The following is a 22,574-nucleotide window of genomic DNA, read 5'->3' as shown; positions in this document are numbered from 1 at the left end:
CTTTCTCTCCAAAGTCAGAAACAGATGCTTTTTAGTCATACTATTCACTGACAGGATGCAGAGGATGACCAGCCTTGGAGCACTTATCACAGTCCTACACCCCCTCCCCCAAATCCATGGTGCTTCCCCTCCCGATTATCTCCAAGGATTTTGTGGCTACTTTCTGCCGCAGAACTGCTGCCATCAAAAGTTGTAGATTCAGTTTAGCTCCAGGTCATACAAAGCGTGAAGGCTCACAGGGGAGGTCAGCATGAAGTTTCTGAGCTAAGGCACTTTCCAAGTGTCAGGGTAAAGACGCCATGTTTGCCTGAAGGGAAAACGATTTGCAGCTTTTCTGTCTGGAAGAAGCCATTATCGGCTTTTCGTGGCTTATCATTTATTCTATGGCTTATCGCTTGAATAGCATTTAATGTTCCCTTCCTTATCCTTTTTCTCTTAATCCTTTATTCAAAAGTAATGAATATGGAGATGTTGACTGAACTTGCCCAAGGTGGCCCAGATTCGGGAAGGTTTGAGGAGCCTTCATTGTCAATACTGGAGAAAATATCTTTGTTTACCCAGGAATAATAGGATTTCTATGGTGTTCTTCACCAGCTTAAGTTAATGTCTTCTCGTTGCTAACATTTGTTTAGTAGTCAAGCATAGAAAAATGAAGATGTATTAAGTGTCTTCACTTTTTAGGGGAGGAAGCCAAATGTGAAATTTGTTTTCAAGAAGTCTCCCTAGATTAAGTTGCTTAAAAAGATGGCAGAATCTAACTTTTCCAATGCCAAGAAGGATACTGAGCAGAGAATTGAATGCCTATTCTCTCACGTGCCCTGTGAAGGCCCTAAGAGGTGGACCTGATGGCCTCATTTTGGGGATGAAGAACTGAGGCTGAGGGAGGATCAATGACTTGTGTCTAACTAGATAGCTATGGAATAAGAATTCAAATCCAGTCTCCCTATTTTCAGACCCATGCTCTTTAAACTATCCCCATAAAATTGAAAGATGCCTCACTATCAAATAGCCCTCTAATGGTACTAGATTTTCACTGTGCTTCTGTACATGAGGAGAGTACCACCTCTTTTTCGCATTTAAAAGTATGCAAGTATTTACCAAGAGATGCTAAATCTAAGTATTCTGCTTTCTTTTATTCTAGATTTTCTACCCTAGCAAGGATGGTACAAAGATTCCAATGTTCATTGTGCATAAAAAAGGCATAAAATTAGACGGCTCTCATCCTGCTTTCTTATATGGCTACGGTGGCTTCAACATATCTATTACACCCAACTACAGGTAAGTATGGGACACTCTTGAACTTGACATGTGTTTGATCTTTACATAGTGGAAAGGAACCAGAGACTGGTCTACTAAATCATCTCTAATATACTCAATTACATATTTCTTGATTGTTTTCTTACAAGGAAGGAATGTATTTGATAACTATTTGAATTTTTGCTCAGGAATTACAGGAAATGTGATGACAAGCTAATCTTGTTTTTTTTAAAAAAAAAAAAATGTTCTCAGTGTAACTAGATTTAGAGGCTTTAGCCTGTCTACAAAAGATTAGTATCAATTGAGGTCTTGAAAAAAGGAAGCACCTATCTTCACTGTCGTTTATTACCAAATCAGCCTTTACCCCAGAATTCTCTTCAGTGGGCATGTTTTAGATGATTTTTTTTTTTTTTTTTTTTACCAGCAGAGACTTAAAATACAATGTCTTAACATTCAGCCATAAATATTTTCTGAAAAATCTGTTATTCATTTTAAACTGTTATGTGCTTATTGTTTGTGATTATTTCCCAGATAACTTATGTTTGTTTACATATTGCCATTATTTATGTAAACCACTGTCAGTATTTTTGCAAACTTGGTTTTAATATCCCATTCCTTAGTATGGAATTTGCTTTGAGTGTTTTTAATAAAAAGTTTTCTACAAGCAACACCAGCTTTAAACCAACTTCTAAATAGAGCATCACATAAAATCTGATTCACAGATTCACCCAGGATCTTTTTTATTTGAGAAGAGATTCATAGACTGAACATAAATTTGGAATGGGTTCAACAAGCTATCCCAGAGTAGAGTGCAAGAAAGCCACTCATTATTATAGAATGAAATATAAAACATGGTCGCTGCCCTCCTCAAGTGGTTTATAACCAAATTGTGGACTTTTTTGAACATCTGGCTAAAGAGTTTGTTAGGAGCTAATGGAGGTTTTTGTATAAAATGATAGATTTGTGTCCCTGAACTAAAGGGACACTAGGAGAATGTTATTACCGATACTATTAATTCATTCTGACAGCGCCATGTCCCAGGCACGGCGTGAACCCTGGGTGACAGCAGCCCCCAGATGGACTTCCCAGGCAGAGATTTGCGATCTCATTAGTACTCCATATCTATGTGGTAAAACCACATGCCATATTTATTCTGTGATAAAATTATAGGCTTCACCTTTAAGTCAGTGATGCTTGAGCGTAAGGGCAGTGAACACATGCCAGTGAATAATGAGAAACTCACATCCCAAGCCCCATTCCTGTGGTCCCAATAGGGATCTAGACCACACCGATCACTGAGTGGATCTACTGTAGCTAGAAGCACTGACCTTTGTTCATTTGTACTTAAAATCTCTGTGCTGAAAATCAAGTTGAGTCCCAGACCATTTCACCCAGAACCATGTGAATGTAATAGTAATTTCAAAAAGAGCCCATTAGAGATGCATGAAGTGTAGAAGACCAAGTGACTGAAAATGAATTTGGCAGATTGGGGTAGATGTCATCAGGCCAACCATATCCAATTTTAGTTATCTTTCCTCTTCATCATCAACATCGAGGAAATTAACACTAAAGCCACCTAGAGCTTTAGGTTTGCAGAAGCCCTCCTTTTTCCCATTACTGAGAATTATAAAATTCTCAAACAGTTCAAGGCAAAATTAACTAATAGAAAAAGAAACATCACTCAGCCTTTTCACAGTGAAAAGGGAAGAAACAAAATCCAAATTTTCTGAAGAACTTAGAAGCTTTGTGTAATTTTTATTTCTACAAAGTATTCTCTAGCCCTGAGAACTGTTCTTATTTTCCAGTCTGTGAGCTTGTTATCCTCTCTTATTCCCTTTATTGACTAGTTTAATATCCAAAGTTCTTTAGAACTGGAAAACATGGAAAGCGTTAAGGAAAAGAAAAAAATGAGAGCGGGGGCCATTGTCGGTTGCACCCGCAAGCCCCCAACTATTCTTGCCTGAGCTGGCCTTGTTGCAAAGATAAATTCCGTGTAAAATGAGGGCCTCTGATTTTTGCTGTCTGCATAGTGAAGTATTTATTAGTAAGAAAAGTGAAATATAATGAATGTTCAGGTAAACATCTGAGCTTTGCAGGTAAACATTAATACTTTATTGTAATCAAGTAATATAAAAATTGGGCTGGTATTTAGATTCTATTATGCATATAGTGTTTTCAGGGATACATTTGATTTTTTGTGATGAAGAGAGCTCAGCAGTGCTTAGCAGATAGTTGCTGGGAGGTTAACTGTCTTCTCTGTTCCTCAGTGTATCCAGGCTCATTTTCGTGAGGCACATGGGTGGCGTTCTTGCTGTGGCCAACATCAGGGGTGGCGGTGAATATGGAGAGACATGGCATAAAGGTAGGCTGTTTTCTCTGAAACAATCTCAGGTCTGGCACAGTCCAGGCTCAGGATGTGCCGACCTTCTCATTTAAATGGGCTGAGGGCGTGAGGAGCAGAAAAGCATTTTTTTGGTTGAGACAAATGAAAAATAATAATTTTCAAACACATTGCAGGCACTGCCCCCCTTTAAAAATAACCCATTCTGTTCACATTTTACTTTCTTTTGTAGTCTGATAACAAAGCACGTATTTTTCAGAAGTATTCCCCATAAGACCATAATCAAAACTTGGGATTTTTGAGCAATGTACAAGGTGCATTTTTAATTATCAGCATCAAAAGTGACTCTTGAAGCTTTTTGGTATTTTTCCTGGCAGCCTTGCTTGTAAAAATTCAGTATTATTCATCTGTCTCAAAACACACTTCAAAGCAGGTCATTTGCTCCTAAGAGAGCGGTCTACAGCTCTCCTCCCAGTGTGGTATCCCCTTGTTCCCAACACTACTGGGAGATTCTGGCCTCCTCACATTGCTGCTATGACTATCAAGTGTGGGTTTTAGACACAAGAATATAGTCACTGTTCCTCCTGAAGCACATATTTGAGTTGACTGGCTAGTACTCAGCTTCATACCTCAGAGGGTCACAGTTTCCTTTTTTTCTAAATAATCACCTCTTTTAAAACCCTTTCTCTTCCATTTCTTTGTATGTGGAACATCCCACCACCCTGACCTGGCTTTTCTGTAGATAGAATTGAATTCATAGACCAACCAGTGTCTGATGAGGGCATTTTTCACTTGCCTTGGTCCTATGTCCTTGAGGATGGTATGGGTCAGGACTTCCACTTCTGCCAGCTTCCTAGTTCCCTGCTCTCATTATCAGCTGTCATTTATAACAAGGCCTACTGGGACGAAGGGGGCCACCAGTTCCTAGACGTGAAATCTTGAAAAAACTAAGGTTTTCTCTTTTAAGCCCCTCTGGTCATCAGGGGCCACCGCCATCTGATAAGGAAGATGCCTGGGTCCTGGCTGACTTTTTCCCCTGTTTATTAACTTGAACCAACTGATTTTCCAAAGTCATAGGAGTCAGACAAGTTGGAACTTGACTAAGACTAAAAATAGATTGATTCATAAGCTTTCTCAAAGATGACACAGTAAAAGGACCAGAAATGGACCTTTTCCAGTTACAGCCTCATATATAGAACATTGATAAATGTAAATTCCCTCTGTTCCTTGAGTTTAAAATTTAGTGGTCTTAAATGTATAGCCATGATCCCCAAGTGACATTTTTCCTGGAAACTAAGTAATCCTAGCTGTTCAAATTCACTGATAATTTCTTATTAAGATTTTAATAACATTTGTTTTGATATGAAAACATTTCTTCAATAGCAGTGCTTCATCTTTAATTGAATTTCTGCAAAAGTGGTTCATTTCAGATCTAATTAGATCTGTGCCTGCTCTTTGTTCATTTCAGAGGCAGTTATTTCAGACATCTGTTCCTTTGAGGACATGCCTTTGGCCTTTACTTGTAGATATTCCAAGACCCCATAGCTGTTTCTCTGGGTTTTTTTGTTTGTTTGTTTGTTTGTTTGTTTGTTTAATACATTGGAATGGCTTATAGACAGTAAAACCTTGAGGTCTTATTTCATCCATGAATGGAGAAGCCCCCCTGTGCTTTGCTGAAGCACCACGTCACCACCCAATTCCTACTGTTACTGTAAATTAGTAACCAAGGGCAAAATCGGATCATGTACCCACTACAGACTCCTGCAGGGAGGAGGGGAGCTGGGTGGAACTTGGGGGGCTGAGCTCCATAATAGAGGCCTTGTTTCATTTTACCTTCAGCTTCTCCAAAATAGAGATTCTTTCTGATGCCATGCTTCTCTCACAAAACAGATCTGTCCTCTTTGGGGCACTTGCCTTTTAAGTTCTAAGGGTTTTAATAAAATCCAAATTCACCATATGTGTGAATTTGGGCCTGCAAGTCCAGGGGTATTCATTGTAGATTTCCACAGCACATAAAACTTCAATTGAGGCATTTCTTTAAATGTTGTTTTAGCCACCATTGTTTAGATTGATCCATAGTTGAAACTGTGCCGTTTTGTTATTTGAACTCCATTTAAGTTAAACCGATTTTTGTGTGTGTTTTGTTAATTAACTACCTTTCACTTTGGCACATCATAGGTGGTATCCTGGCCAACAAACAAAACTGCTTTGATGACTTTCAGTGTGCTGCCGAGTATCTGATCAAGGAAGGCTACACGTCTCCCAAAAGGCTGACCATTAATGGAGGTTCAAATGGAGGCCTCTTAGTGGGTAAGAACTGAATTTTACTCTTTGTACCTACCAAGTGACCCATATGGGGTCTCCAGATAGAATTGCCTGTGAAAAGATTGCCTGATTTATACTGGTACAAAGAAAGCAAAACCATTTGTATTGGGGCACCTGATAAATAAGAGACATACTCATGACAGCAGGAAACGAGACCCCATGCCCTCCTCTGAGGCCTTCCCCCACTGTGGGATCAAGGGTTCAGCCAGCACAGAGCTGATGAGCCTGGTAGCCTGATTGTGCTGCTCAGAACTTGTAAGATGTATCCTCCTTGAACATTATGCCGTTGGCTGCTGAGAGAGGCCATGAAAGAAGATGGGGTATTTAGAATAGAGCCATAGCCTTATAGGAATGAAATAGTTAATTCTAGTCATTCTTAGGAGTGGCTCCCACTTGTTGAGTACCTATGTCTAAGCCCTTGATATGCACAGTTATTGTCCAGGGAGGCACTGAGTGGTTGAAAAGCTCATTGGTGTCACACAACTGAAAGCTGGGGTTAAACCTGGTACTGTGATTCTGAGTTCTGCTCTTCTATGTGGCACTACCTGTATGCAGCTTTTTCTAATTTTATTTTTTTCCTTAGTAGCATTCAATACTGTCATGAATGTATGCGGTAGGCCTGGACTGTGCCCTGCACCCCTTGGCATTTAGGATGTGAAATGTCATCATACGTGTGTAGAAGAGCACATCGACACTTAAATATATGTGACAAGTCCACTTTGGGGAGGAGGTGGTCAGGGGACAGAGCATTCATTTGTCCATGTCTTTGCAAGATGCTGTCATTTTTAAAAAAAAAAATCATTTCCAGGCTGGGATGTAGCTCAGTGGTAGAGCACTTGCCTAGCACGTACGAGGCTCTGGGTTTTATACCAATCTTCCAAAGACAAATTCCCATGAAGGTCCAAAATAATTTGTTTTAATTTGGAAGGGATATTGACAATCATTTGGTTCTTCATCAAATATTTATTGGACACTGAGAAGTGCCAGGCATTTTTTCAGATACTGGGCCTATGTAGAGCATCTCTACCTTCATGGGGCTTTCATCCTAGAGGCAGAGGATAAACCAAGGGCATCAGGGTTTCTAAGGGGAGGGGTGGGAATTCAGTGTTGAAATCAAAAGGTGTGTGGGAACTGTTTTATTGCCAGACACAGGAGAAATCCAAATTCCTTAACTTATTCCTAGTCCTGCCAGCTTTGATGTTACTCCTCCCTGACTGCCTCACACTGAGTTAGGTCCCCTCATACCACACTTTCCCAGCAGTAGTGATTGCCGTACTTCAATTGTAGTGGTTCATTCACTTCTTGATCTTCCCCACTAGATTTATTCACTGAAACAGGTACAGGCCTAGTGCCCCACATGGTAAATATTCAATACATATCTGTTTAATATTGTTTTAAAGTTTGAAAAACAGGAGATGATGAGCCAACATTGGTTAGAGCCTTCAGCTGTGTTTCAGACCCTGTTTTGCCTCAAGCTAGTCCTAAGATCTTAACTACCCCCACCAGCTATGAACGCACATGGGTGGAGAGAAGGGGACATAGGTTCCTCATAAAGTCCTCAATCTTTTCTGGTAACACCCCCACCTCATTGAGATTAACTTTGGGGGACAAATCGTGTTAGTGTTGCTTTGTATATTTAGATGTTTCTTTCTTGGTTTTCAGCTGCTTGTGCAAATCAGCGTCCTGACCTCTTTGGTTGTGTTATTGCCCAAGTTGGAGTAATGGACATGCTGAAGTTCCATAAATATACCATCGGTCATGCCTGGACCACCGACTATGGGTGCTCAGACAGCAAACAACACTTTGAATGGCTCGTTAAGTATGTTTTGATTGACATATGCTATTAATGATTTGATATCTTAATAGTCAACAGAATTAGTATCTGATGCTTTGTCTCCTTGGTGTGTTTTATTTGCATATAATTTACCTACAAGAACAGAAGAGGTGGGAATACCTTCCACCTTGTTTTAATATGGTCTTTAACAAAAACAAACTTTAAAGGTGTGATAGGCAATATTGCAAAGATGGCCCTCCAGGATTCCTGTCCTTGGTTATTCAGTTAAAAACTATTGTATAGGTACTTTGCAGATAGAACAACAGCCATCACGTAAAGGGAACTTTAGTTCTACAACTGCATAGGACAGTTCTGCCAACAAACTGAGCCTGAAAGTAAATTTTTTTTTCCAGTTTGCCATTAAGAGCCCACCAATGTCCTTAAGAGACCCAGAGAATCCAACTGAGCCAACTCACAGAATTGTGAGATCAGAAGTCTGTTTTAAGCTGCTAAGTTGGTGGATAATAATTTGTTACTGCAGTAATCAGAAACTAATACAAAAAGGTATCATACATTGTATCAGTATGTGGAATTTCCTTTTCTAAATCAAGAAATAAGAACATAAAAGAACACATGCAAACATAATTAAACTCCCTTTGTGCTCAGTGTAACTACATATTTGAAACTACAAGTTTCATTACTCTAATATTGTACAACTTACCTCATTCATAGCCCTCAACCACTTTGGTGGTAACAATGAGTAAATAACAGAATTTGGGGATTATTTATCAGCATCCTTTAGGAACAGTCCTTGGACTGGCACAAGAGGCCTGTTTTCCCATCCCAACATTCTCAAAATAACTTGGTCATTTTTAATTTGTTTTTTATGACTTTCATAATTAAAATGACTGAATTTTTTAATTGAGTACTTTGAAACTATTGCATTCTGTTCTCTAAGGGGGAAAAAAAATTCACGGTGAAAGCTGTTACTTTAAAATACTCAAATGGCAACATGCACCCAGGGAAATAAATCCTGTGTAAACTCATTTGAAAAAAGTTTGAATTTTTTCTTCTGTGATATTCCTACCTCAGATTTCAATTTTCTAACTCTGATCTCGCAGGGCTTTATTTTCCTTTTACCTTCTGTTACTAAATGAGCTTAGATCTCATTTACCTACAGCTAAATTAGCTAGAAAGGACCATATGGGAACTCTGGAGTGCATCCCTTGGAGCCCCATCTAGAATATTAAAAGGTGTTTTCTCCCAAAAGAGCTGGACCTCTGAGTCTGGGAATGTCTAGGGTAAATAAAGCCTAATAAACAGGCTGTTCTTTCTACAGACCATCTCCTGAAAATTTTGAAACCACTCTGTAGTTTCAAAACTTACCACATCTGTGATGTTGTCTGTGAATCTCAAAGTGGGGAGTATTTTTAATAGGAACTGAGTTTTCCACATTTGTTCCCAATAGAATAAACCCTTATGTGGAGGAGGGGTTTGGTTGGGAAGCAGATCCCCCATGTTAGGTATTGGGAAAACAAACTCCCCGTGTTTTAGCTTTGACTTGGTGAGCTAAGAAAATTTTATACTCTTTTTACTACACTTCAAAATAAAACTCTGCTGAAACAGTTGATTAAAATCATTAATACTGAATACATTGAAAAATATAACATTGGATAAAATGTACAGATATTTCTTGAGCCTTAATCATTATCAATCACTATCTAATTTACTGTTTTTATTCTTGAAACTGTCTTTGTTAACTTACCTTGGAAACTTTTCTCATATTTCAAAGGGTTCCTCTTCCACTAAATTTCTCTCCATTGGCCAAAGGCAGTTTCTTTTCTGCTGAACTGTGAAAGCCAGCAAGAGGCTCAGGAGCTCACCTGGGCTTCCTTGGTTTGTAGATAAGAAAGACACATGCTCTTCCTGAGGTTGCAAAGCTAAGCCTGAAATAAAGGCTTTATAGGGATAAGGGAAAGAAAGCCACTGTACACTGGCTTTGAAGTTCAACAAAAGATTAATAGCTAAATAGTCACACTCTGTAGTTTCAAAAAAACAAGTCATTAGTCCAACTACGTAGCAGTGAAAAAGTCTAAAGAATACCAAAAGATACAGCTCTAAACACTGAGTGTGCATATAGTTTGGCTTATTTCAACAGCCCTGCGAGTTTCTTTCTTACATAATATTTCAAAGTTAAAGCTACATACATGACATAGCTCCTGTTTTCAGTAGCCCTTCCTGGTCATGGCCTAAATGATGAGCAAGCAAAATGCCATGCCACTCACATTAGGCAACAGAAATCCTCCTTGCTAGTAAAGTTAAACTGGTATATTAGCTTTCTGTCATTGTGACCAAAATACCCAGCAAATACAGAAGGACAGCTTTATTTTGGCTCATGGTTTCCAAGGTTTAAGTCCATAGTTGGCTGACTCCAGGATAGAAACATCATGGTAGCAGGGTGAGGCGGAGGATAGCGGCTCAGCTTGTGGCAGCAGAGAAGCAAAGAGGAAGGGGTCAGGGACAAGACATTGTACCAAAGGACCTACTTCCTTCAGCCACACTCCTCCATCCTACTGTTTCCATCTCCTCCATCCTACTGTTTCCATCTCCTCCCAGTAGCCCCATTCAAGTTATTAACTCATCAAATGCAATAATCCAGTGAGAAAGTCAGAGCCCTTGTGATCTAATCACTCCCCAAAAGTCTCTCTGGACACTGCTGCAATGGCAACCAAGTCTTTGACACACGAGCTTTTGGGGGACATACCAAACTAATGGCTGGTATACCACACAGATCCCTGTGCCACACTGGTCTTTCCTGATCATCCTCTTGATCAATTCTGCTTGTGACAAAATCTCACACAAGTGCCTTTGCCTTTCAGATACTCCCCACTGCACAACGTGAGGCTGCCCGAGGCGGATGGCGTCCAGTACCCGTCCATGCTTCTCCTCACTGCTGACCACGATGACCGGGTGGTCCCGCTCCACTCCCTGAAGTTCATTGCCACCCTACAGTATGTGGTGGGCCGCAGCCGGAAGCAGAGTAACCCCCTGCTCATCCACGTGGACACCAAGGCTGGCCACGGGGCGGGGAAGCCCACAGCCAAAGTGATAGAAGAAGTCTCAGATATGTTTGCGTTCATAGCACGATGCCTGAACATTGACTGGATTCAGTAAACGGGATTTCCTGCTCCTCCGACAGCCACAGAAAACCTCAAGGGCTTTCACACCGTTCCAACCGAGAAACCACTGGGCACAACGCTCCCCACATGGGCACTGTTCCTGCACACAGACTACAGTTGAACAGAACTACTGTGGGAATTTTATCTTTTTTAGGCTTCTCCTTTTTAGCAAGCCCTTGGTGTTTCTTTTCCCACCCTATCCAGGCACATATTTTAAAAAGAATTTTAAAAGGCATGTTTGGATAAATAGCTCAATGTCAGCAAACGTGTGAATACTAGATTGCTGAATTAAGGGTCGTAGCCGGGCATCCTCATACATAACTCAGTGAACTTTGCTTCTATAACCGTAACCTATATATTCCTTAAATAAATGTGAGAACTCTTCTCATGAAAGACTTCATTGCAATACTAATAAATGCTATTTAAGAATAGGAGGCTTTATTTTTGGTTCCTTTGCATTGAAGGGCATCACTTGAAATGCAGTTGACCATGGGGATAAAGCATTTCATCTTTGTGCAACTCATTAGTTTCCAAACCCTTGAATCATAGAATGTAAGCACTGAAAAGAAGTTGAGCTTATCCATTCCCACTCCCCAGTCTCTAGTGAAGCTGTTAGAGGCAGCTCACTGTCTTAAACATTAGCACTCAGATCGGGGTGATGATACTGATCTGGGACTCTTTTGATTTGGCTGCCTCCTTTTAAAAATCTGTGAGGTGGAAAATTCAAATTACTCACCTATCTGACCACATATTGATTTGGTTACAGAATGTTCCTGGAAATCAGAATGCCTCAGATATGAAACTAAGAGGCCCCCTGTGTAAATTATCCAAAGATGAACTCATCCAAATTTACAGTCAGAATTTTTAGCCTTTCCCAAGCTGTTTCACCTCCATAAACCTCTTCTTGAAAATTAAAATAGTCATTATTTAAAAACAAACATGCAAAATTAAGAAGAAACAGTTTGGGTTCATCCCACTCCCCAAGAATCTTTTAAGGTGAGGATATGCCATCCCTCAAACTTTCACTTGTGATATTAAAACAAAAAATTACATCAAATAATGTTACTTTGCCAGGCACTGTGGTGCATACCTATGATCCCAACAGCTTGGGAGGGTGAGGCAGGAAGATCGCAAATTCAAAGCCAGCCTTAGCAATAGCAAGGCACTATGCGACTCAGACCCTATCTCTAAAATAAAATAAAATAGAGCTGGGGGCTCAGTGGTTTAGTGTCCCTGAGTTTAATCCCCGGTACTCCCCACCCCAAAATAATAATGTTACTTTGAGTGTCAGTTTGTGAAATGCTGATCTAATTTATAAGAAAACAGTTTGTCTTGCTTTATCAGATATGATGAAAGTAATTATTTTACATGAAGTATCTTAACTATATATAAAATTGCAAGTAAGTCCTATCTTCCAAATCTCATACAAACATAATTTAAGTGCTCTACTTTTCAAGTCATGGTCAAAAAATCTACCTATTACTCCATACCAAGTGTAACTGAAAGGTGACCATAACTTGGTTTCTCTCTTCTAGAATCATGCTGTTACTGTTTGAGTATATGCATAAAGCAGCTGTCATTGAACATCTGATTCATTATAACCTCAGGAGAAAAGCTATGCCTCTAGTGCAGAGCATGTAGAGACTGACAACAGTCTATCAGAGAGATGCTCGCACTAGCCAACTACAAAGAAACCTCTAGTGCAGCAGAAAAAAAGCAATAAAATACTCTTGCCCAAGGCAGCCCTTTCCTGAACTGGGTGAGTCACTTGAGGTGCAGCTACCAGCTGACATGCTGGGGAGCATTTTCTAGCTTGTGCAGGATCTAACAATCCTTTCCCACTGAGTTCTCCTACTTACAAGTAGAAAGTAGAAATTTGGTGTGGAAGGTCTGAGCTTCAGAGTCAGGCCTGGGCTCAAATCCCAACTCTTTCATTTGGTAACTGGCAATGAAGTAGAATAAAGAAAGTAATGTGTTGATGAGTGCCTAGCATACGATTGCTTCCAATTACAAGATCTCTTTTCCAGCCTAATTTTTCAATCTCAGTTTTAACTCAGTAACTCCTCCCATAAACTAAAAGGTGTCGTTTAAGCTTTAAAAATTGGAAGTAAGATTTGAGATTGGACTCTTTTTCCAGAACTCTGTCTTACATTGGTCTGCGGTGTTGGGGGGCGAGGGGAGTTCTACCCTTGCACACGTGGTCTAACAGCCCTGTCAATGGGCCTAGCTGAATGCCACAGAGCATTTGTTACCTTGGGATAGTCATATTTGTGCTGTTAAATGTATCCATACTTGGAATATTATAAAACTCTAATTAATCATGTTTCTTAATACTCCTACGGAACTTAGGCAACTATGCACAGATGGTGCTGTTAGAAAAGGTTAAATTTCAGCTAAGGAAGCCTGTCACCAATCTGTCCATGGTCAACAGTCTTAGCAGCCTTAGCAGCTCCCCCATGGCAGGCCACACAGCTAATGCCCAGAAAGACTTGCAAAGACTCAAAGGTGGTTAAGGACAGGCTGGGTAGCTATGAGGGGACAGGAAGGGGTAAAAGTCAGAGGGTTAAGTGTGGTCAGGCCAGTGGAAAGAGGACTAAGGCTGATGGATGAGGAGTATTTAGGTACACTCTGCATCCTTTCATCCTCCAGGGACTGGAGGTACAAAGAAAGTCCTGCCCTCATAAGTGACTTTCCAGGGGAGGAAACAGGTGATAAATGTTTTTACTGAGCATTTACCCTTTGCCACTCTGTTCTGTGCACCGTGTGTGTGTCCTCACGCAACCTTAGCAATCATATACTAACCTGAATCCATTTGGCAAAGGCCCAGTGTTACCCAGATGAAGTGGACAAGAAGGACAGTAACCCTGGCAGTTGGACCCTGAGACTGTTATGGTCTAGATGTTTGTTTACCTCTAAAATCTCTATATTGAAATCCTAATAGGAAGTGCAGTCTTTAGGAGATGATCAGGCCATGAGGGCTCTGCTCCTATAAAAGAAGTCAGAGAGACCACCTCATCCCTCATACCATGTGAAGGCACAGCAAGAAAGTTGTCATCTATGAGCCAAATCTGTCAGTGCCTTGATCTTGGACTTCCTAGCCTCCAGAATTCTCGTAAATAAATTTTTTATTTATAAGCTACCCAGTTTATGGTATTTTGTTATAGCAGCCCAAAAACAACACACATTTTTCCACTTAATCCACTAATAAAATAAACAGAAAACAGAATTTTAGAAATCAAGAGCTATGAAGAAACAAACCAGGACAAGTGAATAGTCCATGAGAAAGTATGTTATTTTAGCCAAAGAAGTCAGGCCTCCTCAAGGAAGCAACATGTAAACAAAGACCTAAACAAAAATGACAAGATAGTGGGCAAAGGTGTGGGGTACAGGATGGGGACCAGGAACATCAGGCAGAGCCTGAGATGGGAACTAGCCAGGTGAAAGAAGCCAGACACAAATGACCATGTAAAGTATGATTCTATTTTAGGTGAAATGTCCAGAAACTTCTATGAGGACAAATTGTAGATTATTGGGTAGGTGGTGTTGGGAATGAAACTGGAGATTCACTAAGCATACAAAGAATCTTCCTCCCATAGTGAAAATATTTGAAAACTAGATTAAGGTGATGGTTGTACAACTTGGTATATTTACTCTCAAAAAGTCAATGAATTTTATCCTTTAAGGGAGGTGAATTTCATGGTATGTAAATTATATTTCAATAAGTTTGTCGTAATAAACTCTTGTAGTAAGAGAGAAAGGAGCAATAAGTCCCTGGATGAGTGCCACCCAGGAATAGCCACCTGCAGAAGTGTGATGGAGTGGAAGAGACAGGTGACAGGGCAAAGGAGATAAAAGCTTGCATATCAGCTTGGGTCAGAGGACAAGACTATTTTAAGCTGCAGAATTTATGCAGGAGTTCACATCTCAGGGGAAGCTGACCCTCCCCCTCGACCAAATTCATTCCTTAGATCAAGTCAGACCTGCTGATTCCTGTCCTGCACCCACCTCTCTGGCTTTAATATGCTAAGGAATGCAGGGCTTCCTGTCAACAGGATCCTGCAACCCAGAGGGGCAGGAGAGGCGAGGGCTAGCAGGCTCCATTAACAATGGTAAATGACAAAGAAGGCTCTTCTTTTATTACACGTACTAAGCAAGAGAAAAATCTCATGGTGGCCATTTGTGGAAGTCATCATGCCAAATAACCCTAGGAATTATAAACATATGACTTGGAAAGTGAGTCGTATATAGTTGACAATGAAAATATGCTGTCTTCTAGTTCCACTGAAGGCTTTGGCAAATATCAAAGAAAAGAGCTTCTAGCCACTCTGAGAACATAGTCAAACTGAGGTTAACCAGAAAACAAGGTCAGCATCAAACATAACCCTAAATTCCAGAGAAAATGATGGAAGTTCACACAAGTAAGGCCTTGTTACTTCTCCCATGACGTTTGGGTATTATTAGGGCAGTAATTGGCCATTTTCCACAGGATCCCAGCCCTGCAACTCTCCCAGAAGTGCAGAACTAGAACATGTGGGACCCCCCCTAGCTCTGTCACTACTCAGGTCTACCTCAGAGTATAAAACTCCCTAATTTATCCAAGAGTTGCTAAATGCAGTGTCTTGAGATGAAGATAACTGGGAGGGGCTTCATCATCTGCTAACAACTACAGGTTGGAACTGATTTTGCTATTCCCAAATGAAGAGCTGTAAAGGATGATGGCCCTTGGGTAAAGTGGGTTTAAGGTTTACTCACTAAAGGAGAGAGTACTCAGAGTAGGGAGGGAGGTATAATGAAGGTATGATTCCAAAATGGACATTAGGGGGTAGATATTGCAAGAAAGTTTGCCTACCTGTTACTCCTGCTCTTGGTGTCTCAGCCCATGAGTGCTTTTGTGTGGCCTTACCTGTCACTCAGGGGTTCTACCCTCAGTGATCGCACAATCTCAAGAACCCCAGCTAAGAGCTGGGATAGAAGTAATGGAGAAAGATTTTGCAGCTTGAACCACTCTTAACTGATGGATTAACAAAATGGTTAGGCACACAGAACCAGAACTAATTCCCATACACATTGGCCAAGGTACCTATACATTGTTTTAAGCACCTGCATTTTGTCTGAGAAGCTGCATATCTTTAGTAAAAATATATATATCTTTTACTAATATTTTTAAATTGTTGTGAAATGAATGTTACTTATAATTTGAACTTTGTGATTAAGAAAACTTGCTTTAAAAGTGCAGAGTGTCCATATGTGCTTCATCCAGATTTCCCTAATGTTGACATCACCCACAACCTTAGCATTGCACAATTCTCAAACCCAGAAACTACCACTGATATGACACTATTAACTAATTTCCACACCTTAAATTCTGTTCTCTCACTATCCTTTTTCAACCCCAAAGGCCTGAATTGCCATAATTACCATGGCTTCATAATTTCTTCCATCTATGACATAGTGCCTCAGTCTTATCTTCTAATGACCATGATACATGTGAAGAAGACTGGTCATTTATTTTGTAGAATATCATTTAGAGTTTGATGTCTTCTCATAACTCGACTGAGGCTATGCATTTTGGGCAAGAACACCTCTAGATGTCAGGTTGTTCCCTTCCCAGTACCTCACATCAGGGGGCTCAAGGTGCTGATATGTCTTATTCCTGGTGAGATCAACTTGGATCATTTGGTTAAGATGGGCTCTGCCAGGCTCCTCCATTGTAAAGTGACTACTTTTTCCTCTTGATTATTACCTCATAATTTAAAGATCGTTATATTTTACCTAAGTTAAGATGCACAAACACCACTTTGGGGTGAAAGTACTTGAGACAAATTATAATAAAAGATGTATGTAAATAAAGTGCCTGTGTGTCCCTCTCAATGAGTAGTCCTTACCATCTATCCTACCTGCTAAGCTAGATGAGATCTTGATTCTCCCTTCTTAAATCCAGTCATCACTAAATTCTACCAATTCTAAATTCTAAATATGCCTTAAATGTATCTTTTCTCCTCCTAGTGCTTTATAATTTGTCTTCCCGACTCCAAATCTTGTTCCCCTCAAACTCTCTGTTAAGCCGGGGCACAGTGGTGCACACCTGTAATCCCAGAGGCACGCGAGGCTAAGGCAGGGGAATTGCGAGTTCAAAGCCAGCCTCAGCAAAAAGTGAGGTGCATTTCTCTCAGTGATATCCTGTCTCTAAATAAAATACAAAATTTGGCTGAACATGTGGCTCAGTAGCCAAGTGCCCCCAAGTTCAATCCTTGGTACCCACCCCACCCCTCAAAAAAAAATTCTCTCTGCTCATTAACTCTAAAGCTTGAAAAAGCAAATAAAATGAGGCCCACTCCTATTCTGAGCCTTCTGGGGCTTCCTACTGCCTTTACAGAGAGAATATCTCTGCAGCAAAGCTTGGATTGCCTCCCACCATCCCCCCAACCACCACCACCCACTCCCAGGATGAATGGGTGGTAAAATGATCCCCCGGGTAGCTAGCAAATTAATATCCTGGCTGCTACAAAGCAGAACCACCTGGAGTCCTTGTTTAAATTATAAATCCATGGGCTACTTCCCAGAGATTCTGAGACAACGGAAGAAAGCCAGTGTCTATTGTTTTATTTTAACAAGCTTCATGGATGATTCTGGTGTGGACAACTTGAGGAATCACTGATCTAAAATACCAAAATGGTGCTGGTTCTTAAGGGAAGCTATAAGAACTTTTTTTCTTCCAAGTTTCTATAATGATGTTGTATTCCTGCTGTGATTACAAATGTATCTTATTTAAAATTGCATTACACTAAAGGTTTTATTAATGATAAGAAAGGACTGGTGGTGCAGCTCAGGGCTAGTGCACATAATTGATGAACACATTAATATCCAAAGTCCATAGTTAACATTAGGGTTCCCACTTGGTGCTGTACATTCTATGGGCATCTACTGACATGTACCTGTTAGAGTATCATATAGACTATGATTACTGCCTTAAAAATCCTCTATGTTCCACCTATTCATCCCTCCCCTACCAAACCTGGCAACTGCTGACCTTTTAATTGTCTCCATTTTTTTCCTTTTTCCAGAATGTTACATAGTTGGAATTATAGAATATAGTCTTTTCAGATTGGTTTGACTTAGTAATATTGCATTTAAATTTCCTCCCTGTTTTTCATGGCTTAATGACTCATTTCTTTTTAGTGCTGAATAATATTCCATTGTCCAGGTATATTAAAGTTTATCTATTTCACTTATAGGACATCTTGGTTGCTTCCAACTTTGGGGCAGTTATAGCTAAAACTAGTATAAACATCCTTGTGCAGGTTTTTATGAGGATACAAGTTTTCAACTGCTTGGAGTAAATACCAAAGAATGCAATTGCTGGATCATCGGTGAGGGTATGTTTAGTTTTTAAGGAGCTGCCAATTTGAAGTGGAGGGGAAGAGGACAATTTTGAAGCCAGATTTAAAGTTAGGTAGTCAGTGTAGTTAGATAAATCGGGTCTAATACCAAGTGAAATCTAAAATGGAGGCCATGCTGAGAATGATTCCAGGAAACGCAGGACAACTCATGGAATGTTAATGAAGTCCTGAAAAGGCCCTAGGCTAAAGTCCATCCCAAAGAAGTGTTAATGAAGTCCTTCCTGCTCAGACTACTTCTTTGGCCCACCTGTGTCCCACCCCTCGGGCCTTCCCACCTACATTCCATCACTGAAAGAAACTATAAAATGGAGAGACAACCGCACTTCCACGGATTCCACCTCTTGGGTCCCCTTCTTCCTCCGGGAGAAGTCTTTTCTGCTGTCCTTTAATAAACTTCTAATTTCTACTCTGACCTTGCCTCTGCGTGCTCTCTGGTGTTATTCTTCAACATTGGGGAAGCAAGGACTCGTCACTGGTCAACAGCGGTAACAATTTTAGTTAGCATTTTTTGCTATTGTGACCAAAAGATTTGTCGAGAACAATTAGAGGAGGAAAAGTTTATTCAGGGACTCAGTTTCAGAGGTCTCAGTCCATAGATGGTTGACTCCATTCCTCAGGGCCAGAGGCAGAACATCATGGCTGAAGCATGTGCAGAGGAAAGCACAGGAGAATGTGAAACCAGGAAGTAGAGATTAAGCTGAACTCACAAAATACATATCCTAAAAATCATGTTCCCACTGACCCACCTCCTCCAGCCACACCCTACTTGCCTACAGTTAACACTCAGTTAATCCCTATGAAGGGATCAAGGCACTGACCAGGTTCAGCCTCTCATAACCCAATCATTTCACCTCTAAGTTTTCTTGCATTGTCTCACACATGAGCTTTGGGGACACCCAATATTGAAACCATAACAAGGACCTATAATGTATACCAAAATGCTAATGTTAAATGAATACACAGACATTACAGGGGACTCTGAATGATTATCCCTAATCATTACCCAATACCTCTTAAGGCTGATTGGGCTATAGTTGGTGTACAGTGCTTTTTGTTGTTGTTGTTGTTGTTGTTGTACTAGGGATTTAACCCAGGGGCACTCTACCACTGAGTACTGAGCTACATCTCCATCCCTTTATTTTATTTTCTTGTTTTGAGATAGGCCCTAAGCAACTTAGCAGTCTCTAAATTGCTAAGGCTGGTCTCAAATCTACAATCCTCCTGCCTCAGCTGCCAGAGCCATTGGGATTACAGGTGTGTGCTATGGTATCCAGTAATCAGGTTGTCGTCAGGAAAATTGCTAAATAGAAGAATTTACAACTTTGCCCTCAGCTTCCTGGCAAGAATGGGACGTGGGGTGCAGATGACTCCACACTGCTGGGAACAGGTAAGCAGGCAAAGTGCCAACACCCTCAATCATAGCAGAAAACTGGTAATTCTAACTGCTGGAGAATCCCAAAGTTCTCAAGCCCTTTAAATCTGGTTTGGGGAACTGGCTGGTCTAAGAGTGACTGCCTGCTCCAAGAAAGGAACTTGCATTGGGCCTCCATCAAGCCCCAGAACCTAAGCTACTACAACAGCTACTGCCAGATACCATATTACTTTAGAGGCCAGTGGTAAGCCACTTAGTGCCCCCCAGAGCCTTAGGCTTGTGCATGCTTCACAGGGCATAAAACAGCCCTGTCTGTGTCCTGCAGCTTCAGGACCAGCAGCTGCCACAGCCACAATCCAGAGTCCCACCCACCCTTGCCCTAGAGGAACTAAACAGCCTCTTCCCCAGCCCACAGCCTTGAGATTGCAGCTGCTGGTGCAGAGTCTTGGCTTCAGGGGAGATTGTTCATCAGGATCTAGGAAAGTCCCAACTGCATCCTGCAGCTCTAGAAACACTCCTGGAGGCCCCAGCTCTGGGCACCACTTCCACTCATCCCATGGGAATGAGGGTGGGTCTTCTCCCCAACCCATAGCCTTGAGACCAGGGATGTTGATGCCAAAAGTCTGGAATCAGCTGCACGTATGTATCCCTCAGAATCCAGAGAAGCTCCCAAATATACCATATAACCCCAGAAATACAGCCATTTGTACCCCAACCCCCAGAACCACCTGTGTTCACCCAGCAGAAAGCAAGGAAGATCCTCTCCCCAACCCATAGCTTTGGGACTGCAGCTACCCACACAAAAGGGCTTGTCATTATCCAAGCTTGTCCTCTGGGAAGCTTGGAAGGAAGTTCCCATAAATATCTTGTAGCTCTAAGACCATGGCTACCAAAGCCCCAAGGCTCAGCCCCATCTGAGCATACCCTGCCTGAACTAGGGACATTCTCATTTATATTCTGCAGTTTCAAGACCACAAATGCCAAACTATTTGCTGCCACTATCCATATTTAACCTGTGAGAAGTAGAAAAGGTTTCTTCCACATTCTATACCTCCAGTAACATGGATACTAGTGCCACAAGACCAAACATTAACAGCACATGTCCTGGGGAGCTTGGAGAATGCCTCCTTCACAGCCCATAGACTTGGAACCCAGCTGCTGGTCCCAGAAACCCTGGCATCACTTGCATTTATCCCTTAGGACCTGGAGAATACACCATCTGGGTCCTACAGCTCAAGGAAAGCTGCTACCAGTGCTACAAACCCCAACACCACTCACAATTACCCTAAGAACCTAGGGGAGATGAGATCCCTTTAAGGCCCACAACTTTAAGTCCATGGTTTCTGTGGTCATAAATCCCAGCGTTACCTGTGCTCATTCCATGGGACTGGGGAAGGTTCCATTCTGTCCTGTGGCACAAGAACAGTGGCTGCTGGACATCTTTAGAGTCCTAAGGAAGGAATACTTCATATCATATGACTTAAGGACCATGGCTGCTGACACACAACCCTTGGTGTCACCTGTGCTTGCCTGGAGGTACTTGAGCACAGCCCTCTCCATATCCTGACCACTAAGCCCCACTGCACCAGAGTTCAACTCTGTGCAGCCTGACAACACACACTTTTGGAAGCTGACATATACTGTGAAGTCATTTTCAACTCCTGTCATAAACTGTTGCAGTCTAGACTACTGAAGCCCTCAGACACTACTGACATCAATCAAAGCTGAACAAGTCACAGAGACTACCATTTGGGGCGTATCTATAACCAAAGTTAAAGACCCTATTTAAATGACACTCTATATCCCATCTAAATGAAACAAAACCTTTTCTTACAAAAGCTCTAAAATTAGAAGAGATGAACACTATACCCGAATCAACAAAGGAACAAAAGAAGCATGATATCTCCAAAGGAAAACAATAATTCTCCAGAAATAGATCCAGATTTGAAGGAAATCTATGAAGTGCTTACAGGGAGATGCAAGAGAATACAGACAGACAATACAATGAAAAACAATTCAGGATATAAAGGAGAAATTCACCAAAGAGAAAGAAATCATTAAAAAAAAAGACACAATCAGAAATCTTGGAGTTAAAAACCTCAACCAATGAAATAAAAAATATATATATATATATGATAGAGAACTTCTACAACAGGAAAAAAAAAAAAAAAACCTCCAGACAAGAACAGTATATCAAGCAGAAGATAAAATTTCTAAACATGTCTTTTGAATTGCTTACAAGGTTTATGGATACCATTAAATGAACAAACATTCACATTGTGGGAATTCCAGAAGAGAAAGGTCATTGAAAAATTATTTCCTGCAATAAAAGACAAAATCTTTAACGAGATATGGACATCCAGATTGAATATAGTTGGGGTCCTTTGAGCTCATTCTATCAGAAAAGACTTTGTCAAAAATATAAGACAAATAATTCTAAACAATGAATACATAAGGGAATGTTCATTAGACTTACAGCAGCTTTCTCAGCAGAAACACTATAGACCAGAAGACAGGGAAACAATGTAGTCAAAGTTTTGGGGAAAAAAACAAACACACCACAATACAAGAACAGTATATCCAGCAAAAGTATCCCTCAGAAAAAAAGCAGAAATAAAGTCTTTACTAGATAAGCATTAGCTGAGGGAATTCATCAGCACCCTACCAACCCTATAAGAAATACTTTAGGATGTTATACACCAGAAACAAAAGGATGTAAACACACAAACACAAAGCTCACTAGAAAAGCACATACAGAATTAAACCTTGCATGAAAGAAAATACCAAGTCTTAAAAAAAAAAAAAAAAGATAAAAAAAATAACAAACTGTACCAAATACATTATCAGCAATTATATTATCTGTGTGTAAGAAGGTTATGTTTTTGTTTATTTTTGTATGTCTAGTTATTTGTTTATTTTTGTATGT

General features: G+C 40.6%; 1 protein-coding gene across 1 annotated transcript in view; it reads left to right on the top strand.

Annotated features, from left to right (window-relative positions):
• The window catches only part of LOC107154125 (prolyl endopeptidase), a 112,040-nt gene extending 100,735 nt beyond the window's left edge, over nucleotides 1-11,305 (top strand). The window contains exons 11-15 of the mRNA XM_015499715.2: nucleotides 1,142-1,278; nucleotides 3,525-3,619; nucleotides 5,777-5,908; nucleotides 7,586-7,742; nucleotides 10,577-11,305. Coding sequence (XP_015355201.1) covers nucleotides 1,142-1,278; nucleotides 3,525-3,619; nucleotides 5,777-5,908; nucleotides 7,586-7,742; nucleotides 10,577-10,871 — 816 coding nt within the window. The 3' untranslated portion in view covers nucleotides 10,872-11,305. The remainder of the gene's footprint in view (nucleotides 1-1,141; nucleotides 1,279-3,524; nucleotides 3,620-5,776; nucleotides 5,909-7,585; nucleotides 7,743-10,576) is intronic.
• The last annotated feature ends 11,269 nt before the right edge of the window (nucleotides 11,306-22,574 follow it).

This window comes from Marmota marmota, unplaced genomic scaffold (genome assembly GCF_001458135.2).
Source record: "Marmota marmota marmota unplaced genomic scaffold, marMar, whole genome shotgun sequence".
NCBI lineage: Eukaryota > Metazoa > Chordata > Mammalia > Rodentia > Sciuridae > Marmota > Marmota marmota.
The sequence above is the reverse complement of the archived record's forward strand: the minus strand, read 5'-3'. Positions and strand labels throughout refer to the sequence as shown.